Consider the following 14,017-nt stretch of genomic DNA (forward strand, 5'->3'; position numbering starts at 1 on the left):
TGCTGTTATCCCCAATTCTTTCCCTATTTTTGTACCTGGTAATGTTTGCTCCGAAATTGAACCTATCACTTGCTCCTGTGTTAATGCTGATGTTGTTATCGCCTCATCAGTACATTTATCATTTTTACCTTTGTTATCCACTATAATAACCTCGTTTTCATCAGCCCTCACCGATTTCGCAGCTTCTAAATATTTTGTGTTTGTGGCACCAGTTGCTACTGCAGTATAGGGGTAGCGGGAATTTTTGTATATGCACTGATGCACTGGCATCGATGACATTACTCCAGTAGAAATGAGCCTGCTGTTCACTGGTGGGGCGCTATAGATAGCTGAATAGCCACTAGCCTTAATAGCACTTTCTGCCATCGGAGTGGCCTCAATTTTCGGTTCAGTGATAGGCACCAAGGAAAGTTGCTCCAATGTCTGGCTCCCTGCAGTCGCAATCAATGTGGAGACCTGGGTCTCCAAGTTGAAGAAATCTGCTACAGGCATGGCTGACATGCCTGCATCTTTGATCAAACGATGTCCTGACATATTTGAAATCCCCATCGACTGCAAGTCTAAGACCATTGTCTGCGTCGCGGTTGTTCTCTGTTCTGCTTTCGGCCACCTTATGGAGGCGGCTTCTTCTGCGTCTTGCATTCTAACCATGACACTTTTGTTTTTCAAGTTTATGTTGTTGTTTCTTCTTTCTATAGCATTCCTTGACTTTCTCATTACCCCTCTTTCCTTTATTGCAATGATTTGATCCCTTTTCTCTTCACATTCGCTCCCTTCGGATAAATAAATCGTTTCGCTCCTACATCTCCCGTATAAGTTTATTTTTCCAATTGGCTTTGCTCTTTTATCGACAAGTTTTGCATCCCTGGGCGTGAATGCCTTCATTTGGTCTTCAAAAGGTACGTGTCCTGAAACACTTATCGATGTCATCGTAGCAGTATTTATCACTTCAGAGTACTTACTGGTATGCAGTCGGCCCTGACATTTATCACAGACTCTGTCAAAAGGCGTCATAGTATTACTCAAATCACTTTCCCTATCTTTCCCAACAGTTCTCCGGGTCTTAAGTGCGTTCACATTGACAATCCGTTGAACCTCGATTGCCGTTCTTCGTATCCGGTGCCAGGGTTCTTCAAATTCCCTATGCAAGCTTTCAAAACTACTGGTTTCTTCTCTTTGCAAAACCACGTGACCTCCACTTTTGTCATATAAATCGGAGGCGATATTTGACAAACCGTGATCCAGCCCTTCCTGCAACCTTTGCACCGTCGACAGAGATGAAAGTTCATCTCGCACCCTCTCTAACTCCGAAGCTAGATGTTCCACCTCGGCAGCAAATTGTTCAAATCTTTGCCTAAATAGAGAAGTACCAAGATGAGAGTCTCTATCCACTTACATAGTTTGCTCCATTGCCGAGTCGTCGGCGTACTTTTCTTTGCGGAAACGAGATTTCGCTGAATTGTAGTATCTCATTTGCTCCTGGAAGTTAATTCAAGAAGCATACGTTCAAGAGCCGTGGATTCGTATATGCTTAGAATCGCATTTAAAGACCGTGCATTAACGTAATGACAATTTCTTAATGCTCCGTATTATAATGGATTGAAGCCTATCGCTATCTGGTTGTCACTGCAATGTTCGTATAAAACTCACTTTTAAGTTCTTTAAAACTAGAAAATATCCATCCAACTGCTGAGTTGTAGCTGGCGTAGAGTTCTCCAAACATGTTTGCGAGACTAAATTAAAATGTTGTACCGAAATGGGTAATGAAATAGTACCTTCTTCACGATTTTGTAATTCCGCCCTAACCATGGCAATTTTATTCCACACTTCATCATTCGTCTCTGCGCCCTCTTTTTGGGGAAACGACAACTCCAATTCGGTCAGAAGATGTGAAACTTTATCAGGATCTTCGAAGCACAAGTCCTGCGAATAGTTCAGTAGGATATAGTATATCTCAGTTACCTTATTTCGTGTTACCTCATCAAGAAATGACATGAAATGCAAAACTCCGGTGGACAACCACTCGTCGATTTGATCACTCCACGAGTCGAAAAATTGTTCGTAGATGCTAGGAAAACCAACAAATGTATCCAAATAAAGTAATGCTACACAATAAGTACGTGCCAATTCTGAATCCCTTACCAGAGAGCACGATCAGTGCTATCTGAGTCGTCTTTTGTCAGTCCCACATAAACGGAGGGAATTTTGATTGGTTTCTCCTGAGTGGTACTCTGAACGATCCAGTAGGGTTTCAGCGGAGGAGGCTCGTCCGTAGTCACAGTACTCGTATTCACTGTCGGTCGGCCTGTCTCCAGCACCTTTACGCGCTGGCCTCGTCTGAGGTATGTCTTATTCAACTCATCCAAAAAATCGCACAAAATAACACCCTCAAATTCTTTTGCAGCCTCAGGTGGTTGGACTGCTCTGTGTAATGGCGTAATTGACTTCGAGACGATACGCAGGCGATCCAGTTCAGTTAGATGTTTCTTAATTTCACCTAATTTGTCCTAAATAAAAATATTCATGAATCTAGCTAATAAAAACAAGCATTTTCTAATAATCCATCTGTATATAATAATATGCTGTTGATAAGATGTACAAAAATTTCTCATTCGTTCAATCACTTTGATTCGCCTAAATCGAGGCCAATTTTTGCCTTACAGTACATAAATGCATACTGTGATCAAATCAAGCTGACGAGAATTACAAGGAATGCGTAAAGTGTCCTTTAATGTTACTCCAAAATGTATTACGGCTTACATGCAAAAAGCTACCAAAATCTGCAGTTTTTGTTGAAAAAATTGTCGAGTCTGGATCTCTATAACCTTTCGTGCTCTCTCCCATTTGAGACCAGGACTGGTTCAGCAGGTAACGAAGGCGACCACATTTGAAATTAAACTAAAAAGTTAGTAGATTTTTGCATATTATTCAACCCAAACTCTTTTAAAGGGATGTTAGGTAAAGCGTGAGAAGCAAAATGTTTTGAGTAAATCTTATGTTTATGAATAACAGGATAACGGCTGTAATTATACTAGAGGAGATTCAAAGTGGTTATCTACCATCCATTCGGCCCTGAATAATAATTACTTTATTGGTTTTTAGAACATTCAAATAACTTCCAGCCCCATTGGGATTGATGTAGCCAAATTCACTTTCTTTGGTCGTTGGTATAAAGTTAAATTCGGTGGAAGTGTGACACCTTTGATACAATGATATTCCTTTTGTCAAAATACCCTTGACAAATTCTGGTAGAATGTGTTGGTGTCCTCATAATCCTATTGAAAATACATAGTCAATTCTTTAAAAACCAAATATTCCAGAAAATTTGTGTTTGTGGGACCTGTAATCCTTTGAATATATGTTTAACGATTCATTTCAATTTGGTAGGCAACAAAAGCTCTGCCTTTGTACTTCTGCCGCTCGGCTAGTTGCCCCCAGCCCTTCCGTGCCTTGGCAATAGATATTCAGCTCTAGTATTTGAACTATTTCCACTTCAGGAAGAACTCTTATTGCTGTATCAGTGGCAGAAGAACATGAACGCCATCCTAAGGGACAACAACCCAATTTTCTATCACTGACTGTTTCACTTTAACGCGGAGGAAGAAGGGTATATGCTGTAGGTGGGCGAATCCGTGACGATCCTTAACAGAAGGAGTGAAAATGGAGCCTGCCATCGGCAACTATCCCAGGTCCGTATTCTACAGAAATGCTATTAACAACTAAAGCGAGCGACACTGGTCGTGGCCGTGAAGCATCTGAAAATGTTCGCGATGGAGCCGTCTTTAGGACCTGTATGAGGGTGTCAATCAAGTGAACACGCAATATCCCCTCCAACTCTCTGGTAGCTGGATAGAACCTAAGTTGGTAGATAAGGCTAGGCAGCACTGAGGTGAGAACAAAGTGGCTAGGAGAAACAGGTGCGAGACCTTATCCACATGGAACTATTTTATCCCCCGTCGTATATTAAATGGCTGCGAACACACGAGATGGAGATCACATCTCCTCTTCCTCCAATACAGCTTCCAAACGGGAAGCAACTCCAGATCTAGTGAAATTGCCAAGACGAAGTAGTGACGTTGCGAGCAGATATCTTTTCAGCTGCAGGCAAATTTGATGACTGGAGAGATTAAATCGTGAGTGTTCTACCTACAGCATCGACGCGGGAGGCTGACCAAGGGACGACGCTCAAGAGAAGGGTTATGTAGTACTTTGATTGTTTAATTAATCCTTCATTCTAGTTTCGTAAGCACTTAAGACTCCGCCTTTGAACTTCCGCTGCGCGGCATAGCCTCCCGGGCCATGCCAGTGGCCCCTCCATCCCTTTTCTACGCCAGCAATACATATTCCGCAATAGTATTGTGGCTTATTTCATTCACAGGAAAAATTCGGGGCGTTACAAGACCAACTCAGCTTTTCCATATAAGCTCACAACCCGCTTCTACCCGTATCACTTGCACTGCGACTGATGACCAAATTTACATGGATCGTATGAGAGTGCATTATTAATTCTGGTGTTAAAAACATCCTATTATCACTTAGAGCCAAATAAATAAAAACGTAAATTCTCGGAATAAATCTATTATTAATATGCTTAATTTGTTAATTTTATTTAAAGAGCTTGGTCACCTTTCGACCTACTTGTGATTCATTGGATTACAAAACAATCAAATACAATGAAGCAAAGAACCTGAAAAAAGTTTTAACTGTCGCGAATCGTTAGTGAATTGCCTTTTCCTATGGATAAAATGGAGCGTGTAGCCTGGTAAAGATTGTGATAGCAATAGTAAAGAATGACTTTGAGCCTTACCTGATGATATTCAGCGGCAGCATTCACATGGTATTGTGTAGCTAGGGCACTGCTTCTCACTTTATTCCAGGCCTTGTTCAATTCCTCCTCCGAACTCTGGCAACGAATTGAGAATAATAAGAAGTAAATTCGTATGGTATAACATCAATGCTAGGATGTTCGGGAGGTCACGGTTACCTCATTCGCGATCCTGTATGAGTTTTTGGTCAAGGCAGTGGTGACGGAGCAGTCGGATATTCTAGTCGAAAGTTCCTAGAAAATGATTTAACCAAGACTTAGTTCTGGTCCCAATTTAGACTATTTGCCAGCATTACCGTAAATACAGAAGCCGGTTTATGTCTCGACTACAATTCAAACAATTTAATGCATTAAATTCAAAATATACAGAGCTTTACCTACCGAAAAAAAATTCTCAATTGACGAAATTTCTTGAAACGTGTCAAGGTACCTGCAATCGTTGGTCTAAAAAAATATACGATTTATAATTATCCAGACCAAACCGATAGTTCAAGAGGAGGCAAGACGAATAACTATAACTGAACATGGATGAGTCTAGTAGTCAAGAAATCGACCAGCCCAAATCTAGCAGTACCCGTTTTCAAGTGCCCTTTAGTCTGAATTTCAGAGTTTAAAAGGTAATTTGGCTAAGTATGGAACGTATTATCCCAATAACTAACATACATCCTTATTTAATGCTTTAGTCCTCAGTTCAGGTAAAAGGGCAGTTAGGGGCTCGACTATTTTACCTCCGCTAGGCGGCCTAGTCTCTGGGTTGTGTCAGTAGTACCCAAGCCCTCCTGTAGGTCGGCAGAACATATTCTGCTCTGGCATGAAGAAGGGAAGTCTCAGAGTGCTGCACTTATATATCCCTAAGAACATGATTAATAATTCTATTCTCCAGCACAATTCATGAAGCATTTATTGACAAGTTATTTTAACTACTTGGTCTTTCTATTTCACATTCAAACATAGTGTATGTATTGCTACAAGCACGTTTAGTATCTTTCATATGTGAATCAAGTTGACGATCATGGCGGAATAGATCTAGAGTAGCATGTTATGAGGATAGCATAAGGACGTGGAGTTACGGGAATGTTTCGAATGAATAGGCAATTTGATGACTCGAATAACTGATAATTGAACGATTGCGATTCAAAAATGTTATCCAGCTTGTAAGGTATGAAATTCAGAAAGCTTAAGAACTATCAATAAGAGCTAGTACCCAACAGCTAATGATTTATATTAATGTAGTAAGGCTATGAATTGTATACATGCACCGTAAAAACCTTCCGATCCTATAGGGGGACAAGACCTACCTCGAGGCAAGAGAAGGAGTCGGGCGACATCTTCTTGTTGAAATCGGTCCTCTTCCGGCAGTGCCTTGCAGCGTTTCACAGGTTCTCACTCAACAAATGAACAGATACTGGCCCCTCTAGGATTTTCGTATACAGGTAGCACGAACTGCGGGCGAGCAATGTGTGTGACCTAGGCCTTACCCGTGTTCTCCAGGTCACCCACCACAGGAGGCAAGATAGGGGACCAACGCAACAAAGAAAACAGTGGTATCTAGAGTGAGGTCACCTTCTCTTCAGACTATTCTGATGTGACTGTCGAGTGAAAATTTTTCACTTTTTCAAAAATAATTTATGTATACGAGAGCTAACTGCAGCATACACAATCTTAGGGTTATTTTACCTATTCTCATTATGTTAAAAAACATTCTTTTAGGGTAAAGTGCCCCACACTTTTAACTTGTGTTTGAGATTTGATCTTCGCCTTCTTGTTTACTCAGGCCTGCTACCGCTAATAGCAGTAATATTTGAGAGAAATGGTAGCTTAAGCGAATCCATTACTTGAATGGTACAATACTAGATACCTCTCACATTGTTGAGGTCGTTAAATTTTATGTAAACCTCACGTAACAAAGACACCAATCAGTGGGCACTTATACTCTCTCGTAACAATTTGGTGATTTGTTCAACTCTGTTTTGGTTCCACGGGTCTTAAGACACCAAAATCAATCTTCCACTAAGCGGCATGGACTCCAGACCTTTCTTTACATCGACACGGAGCGCTACATTGGTGGCAGCCGTCCTAAAGGATAAGTATCCTGATTTCCGTTACTGATGGCTAAACTTAAACGTGATGGAAGAAGGCCAAATACTAAGGATGGGTAAATTTTTGCCGATCCCTAACTAAAAGGGTGAAAGTGGCGGCTACCTTCGGCAACTACTACAGTATCGTGTTCCGCAGGAATGCTATTGAGAACTAAATCGACACTAACTGTATCCATGAACCATGTGGAAAAGCTCGTTGCACAGCTACGACACCTGTACGAAGATGTAAATGAGGTGAACGCGCGATACCTTCACTTCTCGACTAGCTGGGTAGAACCCAAATTGACAGATAAAGCTGGGCAGCACTAAGGTGAGATGGTAGTAAGGAGGAAGAGACAGGAAACCGCATCGTCACGAAGCCATTCTAAATCCGTCACGTATTGGATGAACCTGCTTTTAGGCCAATGTTCTTACGAATAGCGATGAACTTACATGATGGCCTGAGCACTTCCCCTTCCCCAAAAAAGTTCCCAAACAGGACGAAACTCCAGATCCTGCGTTTAAACATCTTTTAGGTGCACGCGAATTCGATGGCTGGCGCGGTTGGTTCATGGATGTTTTTCGTACAGTAACGGTTGCGTCGTGGTGGCCGACACAGAAGGTTGACTGAGGAAAGCGTCAGATACAAGGTTCAAAAAGAGATGTTTAACTTTTCTTTCCGGTTTTGCAAGAACTAAAGGCCCGGCCTTTTCACTTTCGCCGGGCGGAATGACCTCTGGACCTTGACAGTAACCGCCCCCAGACTTTCCATACTTCAGTAACATGCATTCTTCGCTAGTTGTCACTTCTTCCATTTCCAAAGGCATTCGAGATGCCACAATATTGACGATACAATAGAAGAGTCAATGATGGATTTCATACCACTTGGGATCTCCAAGACATTGCGGTACTCCACTTGTATCTGACTCAGAGCATTAGAGAAGACACATATGAGCCGAATAACTTTTTGACCAAACCATTTAGTCGGTTTGTAACCAAATAAGCAGTCTCCTTACTATTCCTACAAATTATCAACACTTCACTACTGACGACTTAAAACGTATTAACTTGCCTGCCCTTATCATGTTCTTGAGGTGAGCAAATTTGCCTGTTGCGAAGTTGACCGTAAAAGGTGCGGCCTCGGGCGTACCATACCAAACGAGATAAGTACTGTGCTGACATTTTCAAAATGCATGACTTTAAAGATTGTGTTCAGGGGCTAATTCTGCGCACTTAGGTTAAGAGAGGACCCCTTGCTTCAACTAGCAAATCACTTTTCAACCATCCAAAGATTTGGGGTGCGTACCAAGGATTTAGACAAAAGACGTTTTGCCTGAAAGAAACATCAGTTTAATAAAATTCTTTAGTCGTAACTCTTAACGAATAATTCAAAGCAGTTTGTTTAACTAAACACTAATTCACTGCTTGGCATAACGATTGTGGTAATGCTCAACATTTTTTCTGGGTATTTCCAAGTTTCTAATTCCATAATTTTATTCATCTGTGGTGTACACGGATCCTAGTCTAAGTAATTTTATAATTTGAGCAGCTATAGTTTCGTAGCACCTTCGCACCTAGGATTTTAACGCAGAATCCACCCCCACAGTCTAGATGGCATCAAGTTTCTTAAAGCGTTTTTGTAGCATAATGATTAAAGGTTGAGAACGTTATGCACTCACCTTGTCAGTTTAAGCCTAACTAGTCTGTTTGTCACAAAACTTGGTCTGTCGCATGCCACAAACATACAGAACGCTTCATATTTGACGCTGACATCTTCCGCATAACGCACTCAAGTCTATGCATGTCAGTGAATCACGGGCCCTGTAGCTGTTTAATGTGAGGCGAAATGTAACCAATTTTTCGCTAGAAGCCAACTAAAAGTAGGTCTGTTATTCCATCCAATTAATTAATGGAAGCACATAGGGGATGTCTGCAATCCACATTCGAAATTCATTAATACTAGATGATAGTATAACGAAGGTTAGAATCAGAATGACAAGATTAGGCAATAAGAAAAGGTGCATAAATAGCACTATGAATGCGGTTATTTGCGTGCAAAAGTGTTATAAGGGTCTCTAAAATGAAGCACAAATCATGCTGCGTTTGTGTATGGAACATTCCAGGCAGAGAGATTCTTTCAGTTCTCTGTAACAGGGTGAGATTAAGGCTACGACATAACACTTCCTGAAACTGCGAGTTGCACGCTTTCTTAATGTTCACCGAATCAATCTTACAAGTAAAATTTGTTGAAGGTGGTGGCTGACAGCCTCTTCATCGCCTTTGATCACTGTCCGAATACCTACTGATTAAGCCACTTCTTGAGTACCTGGTCTGTTCACCTACTTGCCCTGTGTAATGTTGACTTCTAGACCACGTTGAGGATTGCTCTCCGCTGTAGTGACCACGACTAGAGTCCTCATACGCGTGAATCTCTTCGAACTCATGCCGAACCGTGCTTACAGGTCCATCTGACGGATAACTAGTTGCGGGGTAGCTGTAAAATTGACCATCTCCCACTTCCAACGTTCGATGACTTCCTGAATGCTCTTCCTGATGCGATATTTGCTCACCGGAGACTTCCATGTGCCCGTGATGGGAAGACGAAAGGACATAGACCTCACTGTGTTCAAACTCACCTACTTCAGTTAAATATGGTGGAGTTCTCGAACTTTCTGTTTCATATTCAGGTGAGTGAGACCCGCTTCCAAGATGACTGTGCATCGTGTCAGGTGCGTAGGGGGAATACTGTCTGACTACAACCTGAGGACGTCCACTTCTTTGGTAATCATCTCGTCTGTAGAGATCCGACTGATCTTGATCGGGTCTTCCAGCTCTGCTTGAAAGGAGACTGATTGATGTCGACAACAGGCGTCTATTGCCACCAGATCCGCTTGGCTGACTGAGAGGTATCCATTTGTTGATGTTCATCTCGGGCACCAATCGAATCCATCCCGCTTGTCGGGCTGTGAGGAAGTTGCACCACTGAGACACGGCAAATTCTGGCGGTGGCGTTTTGCCACTCTCAAATGGCTGATAAGATGGGCGTGAAGGCCAATCAACAGCAACATCACCGGTTTGTCTGTTAAAGAGACCGAGTCGTACTGCGTCCTCCGGTCTTAGCCACTCACATGGTTCACCACCTGGTCTGATAGCTGTCACGTGATAAGCGCGGGCCACACTCGGTTGCTGCCGCCACATCACCTCTTCATCACTCTCCTGATCGTAGATCTTATCAACTTTTAGGATATTCTGCGAAATGGCCTCCTCGGCTGTTATCCATGTGTTGTCAAGACTGTTCAACACCCAGGTTACTTGATTTTCATCTTTACGTATCAGTCCATCCAACTGAGCTTGGCGTATTGGGATGTATTCCCTATTTACAGTGTTGAGCACGAAAGTGGCATCTGCTCTTTCCTGTACTGCAGATTCACGCTCAATGTAGACAAGGGAGGATGTAAAGTTGCCGTTGGGGGAGGCAGTGTTCGCGAATCGGATGCGGCCCTGTGCCAGTGCCGTCTCGAGTGGAATGGCGTGTCCGGTGGTTGGATCGATGTACTCATTTTGTCCACCCAGCTGAATCCAGCCCTGACGAATCGCAAAGCTTACTGGAGCAAACAGCCCTGTGATCGGACTAGCTACCTCGCGGATGTCGTTCCAACTTCTTGCGTCAATCTGAGTCATCATGTCACACAACTCGTATTCGACAATGCGCTGGCGAATCGTGATCGGCAATTTCTCAGTTCTGTTGAAAAGATAGAAAAAAATCCAGTACAAAAACTTGTTATGATATCCGACTTAAGACTTTCCAAAAGTTTTAAATGAGCTTGTCTCTATGCTATCAAGGTCAACTTCATCATGGAATGAAATGAAATTTTGGGCACTTAAGTTTTGGGGTAGATATGGTTATCGCAATTTATTCTATACAACAGTAGTTAAATGATTTAACTTACTCAGGCTGTCCCATCGGCAAAACAAGGTAGTTTTCCTGTTCTCGTTGCAGGTATTCTTCCTCATGAGCATCTTGGTCGAAGAAGTAGGTCATGATGTCCAAATCATGCAGGCAGTCATGACGGAAGGACTTCGCCTCCGGTTTTGATAGACCTTCAAGTTGCTGGCGTAGGTAATCATAAGAAAGCGGTTCCGTTTGTGACGCCTCTGTCACAGTGGAAATGCAAACCTGGGTCTTGACGTACATCGGTTCGTCCACCACGTGTATCACATCGGTTATATGTGAGTAAGCAGTTTCCGTGTCCGTTTTCTGCATATGGTAAGTCGTCACAGTGGAATCGAGTTCGGTCTGATGACCCCGGTCAATGGTGATTGCTTTACTTTCTACTGGCTGCTGATAGGCGAAGACTTGGTCCGTTTTCTTTATTTCAATCACACTACTTTCCGTAACACTAGTCTCAGGTTCCAGCTTGATTTGAACGCCGAAGTCTTTGGTTGTTGGAAGGGCAATGGATTCGGTTTCCCTTATCTGACCCAGTCTTCGACGCATTGTGTATGACTCTTCCACACTTTGTTCACTCTTAGTGCTTGTTTCGTACTCGAAGGGCTCATGAACAATTGTTTCGTATGGGAACTGTATACCTACCTCTGCGCCCATGTACTTCTCCACCTCCTCAACCGCAGATGAGTACTCCTTTAGGTAACCTCTACTTAAAGTTTCATCATATATGTCCGTGTTCATCATCGAATAGCCAACATTGGAGAAATATTCCTCCAGTTCTTCAGTGACACATCGATCCCATGTGGATGCTCTCACACTTCTGAACAATTCGTAGAACTCGCGGGTTGACTGCATACTGCTGAACCCAGTGCTTGGGCTGAACTCTGCCCAATGCATCAATGGTACTCTCTCCGTCTGCGTTTCCACTACTTGAGTGTCAGTGAATTTATAGTACGTTTCGTTCACTTCAACTTCTTCGTAGGCAAATTCTTCAGGACTCCTTGTTAGCTCAATTGATTCTGCCGGCGAATCAATTAGCGAGCACTGAATGCTGCGATGTTTTGAAGGCATCAAAATAGTCTCCACGGCATTGTATTTCATAGTAGGGTAGGTGGGAACTTCCTCTTCCCAAATAAATTCGCTCTCTTCGGTCTGCAAGTTGATTGACTTAACAACACTGACTTCCGTCATGGTCAACGATTCAGCAACTTGTGGTGGTTGCGTTTGCATGTATTTATCAGTTACCTCTGCCTTTTCAAGAGCAGGAGCGGGAGGGTGAGGAGGAGTTGCATAAGCAACATCAGTTGCTTGTGGAGCAATTTCCAAAAGTGTCATTGTAGAAGTGCAGACAGAGTTTGATGTTTTTGAAGCAGGAGGCGTCTGCGAATGACCAAGTTTAACAAAACTGACAATCGGTGCAGTTTCTGTTGGTGGTGCTGCATGAGCCACGGACGTACGTTCTTCTTTTTCAATGAGTGGTTCTGGCTCCTCTACCTTCATCGGTTCTGTCGACGCGTCAACACTTAAATGTAACAGTTCGGTAACCATGCTAATGACCTGTGTGGGGACTTTCGGTGTTAAAGGTTCAGTCACTGAAGACGTAGTGGTGAGGACCTCCTTTGATGGAGCTGTAATGCTCACATTGGCGTAGTCTGGACTGCAACCACTGGAAATTGCAGTGGTAGAAGGTTCGAGTGGTTGAGTTGGTGGGACAGCATGCACTACAGTAGGTCGTTTGGGCTCAATGAAAACGTCTGTCATGATGGCGATTGACCTACTGACTGGTCGTGATACTTCCGTCTTCGACCCTTCTGCAATATGCGAAATCGTTTCCACGTAGCCAGGTAGTGCTAGAGCCTGCACTCCTACGGTTGTCACAGTTGAGAGAGTTGGTACCACTTTTTCGGGTTCGGGTTTTTCAGCTGCCTGCACTCCGACAGTCTGCAATTTCATCTTCAAAGAGGTGATATCTTCAGTCACGACCACTTGTTGTTCAGAAATGTGTGTAACTTGAGCAGATGCATTCACTGTTGTGCCCTTAGAGAAATATTGTGTTGACATGATCTTGGGCTCCAAATCTTCTGTTGTTTGTGCATCCGGGCTTGTAACTACTGGCTCGCTTAACACACTGGTAATACTGCCTTCGCAAAGAGATTGAAGTGGTGTCTCCATCGCGCCAAACCTAACTGAAGTAGGCTCAGATGTCGCCTCAATTGGTGGAGCTGAGCTAACTGTAACGGTTTCTTCCTTTTCAATAAGAGGCATTGGCTCAGCAAACACAATTGTCTGTGTTCCTCTGTTTACACCGGAAAATATGGGCTCAGTTAAAACACTGATATCCTGTAAAACAGTCTTCGGCAGTGGTGCTTCAGATGCTGATGATACAATGCCTGACATTTCCTTCAATGGCGCCCAAGCCTCGGCGTCCGTATGATCCAAAATCCATTCACTTGTAATTACTTCAGTTGGACGTTCAAGTGCTTGCGATGGGAAAACGGTGTCTGGTCTGAGGAAACTCGACGTCACTTCCGACTTCGGTGTTGCTGTGGCAGTGGGTGGAACAGAGTGCAATACAATAGGCTTTGCGGGCTCAATCATCGCCTCAGTCATGGTCGCCGTTGACGTAGTAATGCGATGCGGAATTGCAATCGATGTGACAATCAGACTCTGTGGTACCTCTGTAACGTGAGTTGTCGTTTCGGCTTGACTAGGCGACATCAGTGCCTGCACTTCCAGCGAATGCATCAGCGGACGCTTGGGTGAAGAGAGCAATGATTCGGATGTTGTCGTTGCCTGCAATTCAACGGCTCTCATTGCAGGTTTCAGAATCGCTCCTTCAGACACAGTCGTGTGAAGTTCAGGAACGTAGGACACTTCTGACTTGGCTAGTGTAAGAACAACTTTCGCAGGCGCAGGTGTAGTAGTAACTTTCGGCTCAAAGCCGTCCGCTGTCATAATCGCTCTATCCGTTGTCAAGGGCTTGGCCATTTCACTGGTGGAGATGCTATTGTAAACAAACTGCAGAGGTGACTCTACGTTACAGTATTTAATTAAAAGAACAGCAGCAGACACTTCAGCTAGCCCTGATGTCACTTCCGTCAGTCGTGTTGGTTGTTGCATCACCGACGACACCGTGGTAGAGATGTCATGTGTTTCACCTGCTGC

The 14,017-nt window shown here is 43.3% G+C and overlaps 1 protein-coding gene across 1 annotated transcript; it reads right to left on the reverse strand. All coding sequences in view use genetic code 11, as the record gives it.

Moving 5' to 3' along the window:
* Positions 1–167: 167 nt before the first annotated feature.
* EGR_11068 (hypothetical protein) lies at positions 168–13,972 on the reverse strand (the record flags this gene model as incomplete). The annotated part of the gene is made up of 11 exons (XM_024500317.1): positions 168–185; positions 265–527; positions 963–1,354; positions 1,397–1,479; positions 1,807–1,923; positions 1,963–2,068; positions 2,143–2,507; positions 4,808–4,903; positions 4,985–5,059; positions 9,247–10,645; positions 10,854–13,972. The coding sequence occupies 11 exons, from the start codon at positions 13,970–13,972 to the stop codon at positions 168–170; spliced, it is 6,033 nt and encodes a 2,010-aa protein (XP_024345269.1).
* Between the last annotated feature and the right edge of the window lie 45 nt (positions 13,973–14,017).

Source organism: Echinococcus granulosus (assembly GCF_000524195.1).
Source record: "Echinococcus granulosus chromosome Unknown EG_S00358, whole genome shotgun sequence".
Lineage (NCBI taxonomy): Eukaryota > Metazoa > Platyhelminthes > Cestoda > Cyclophyllidea > Taeniidae > Echinococcus > Echinococcus granulosus.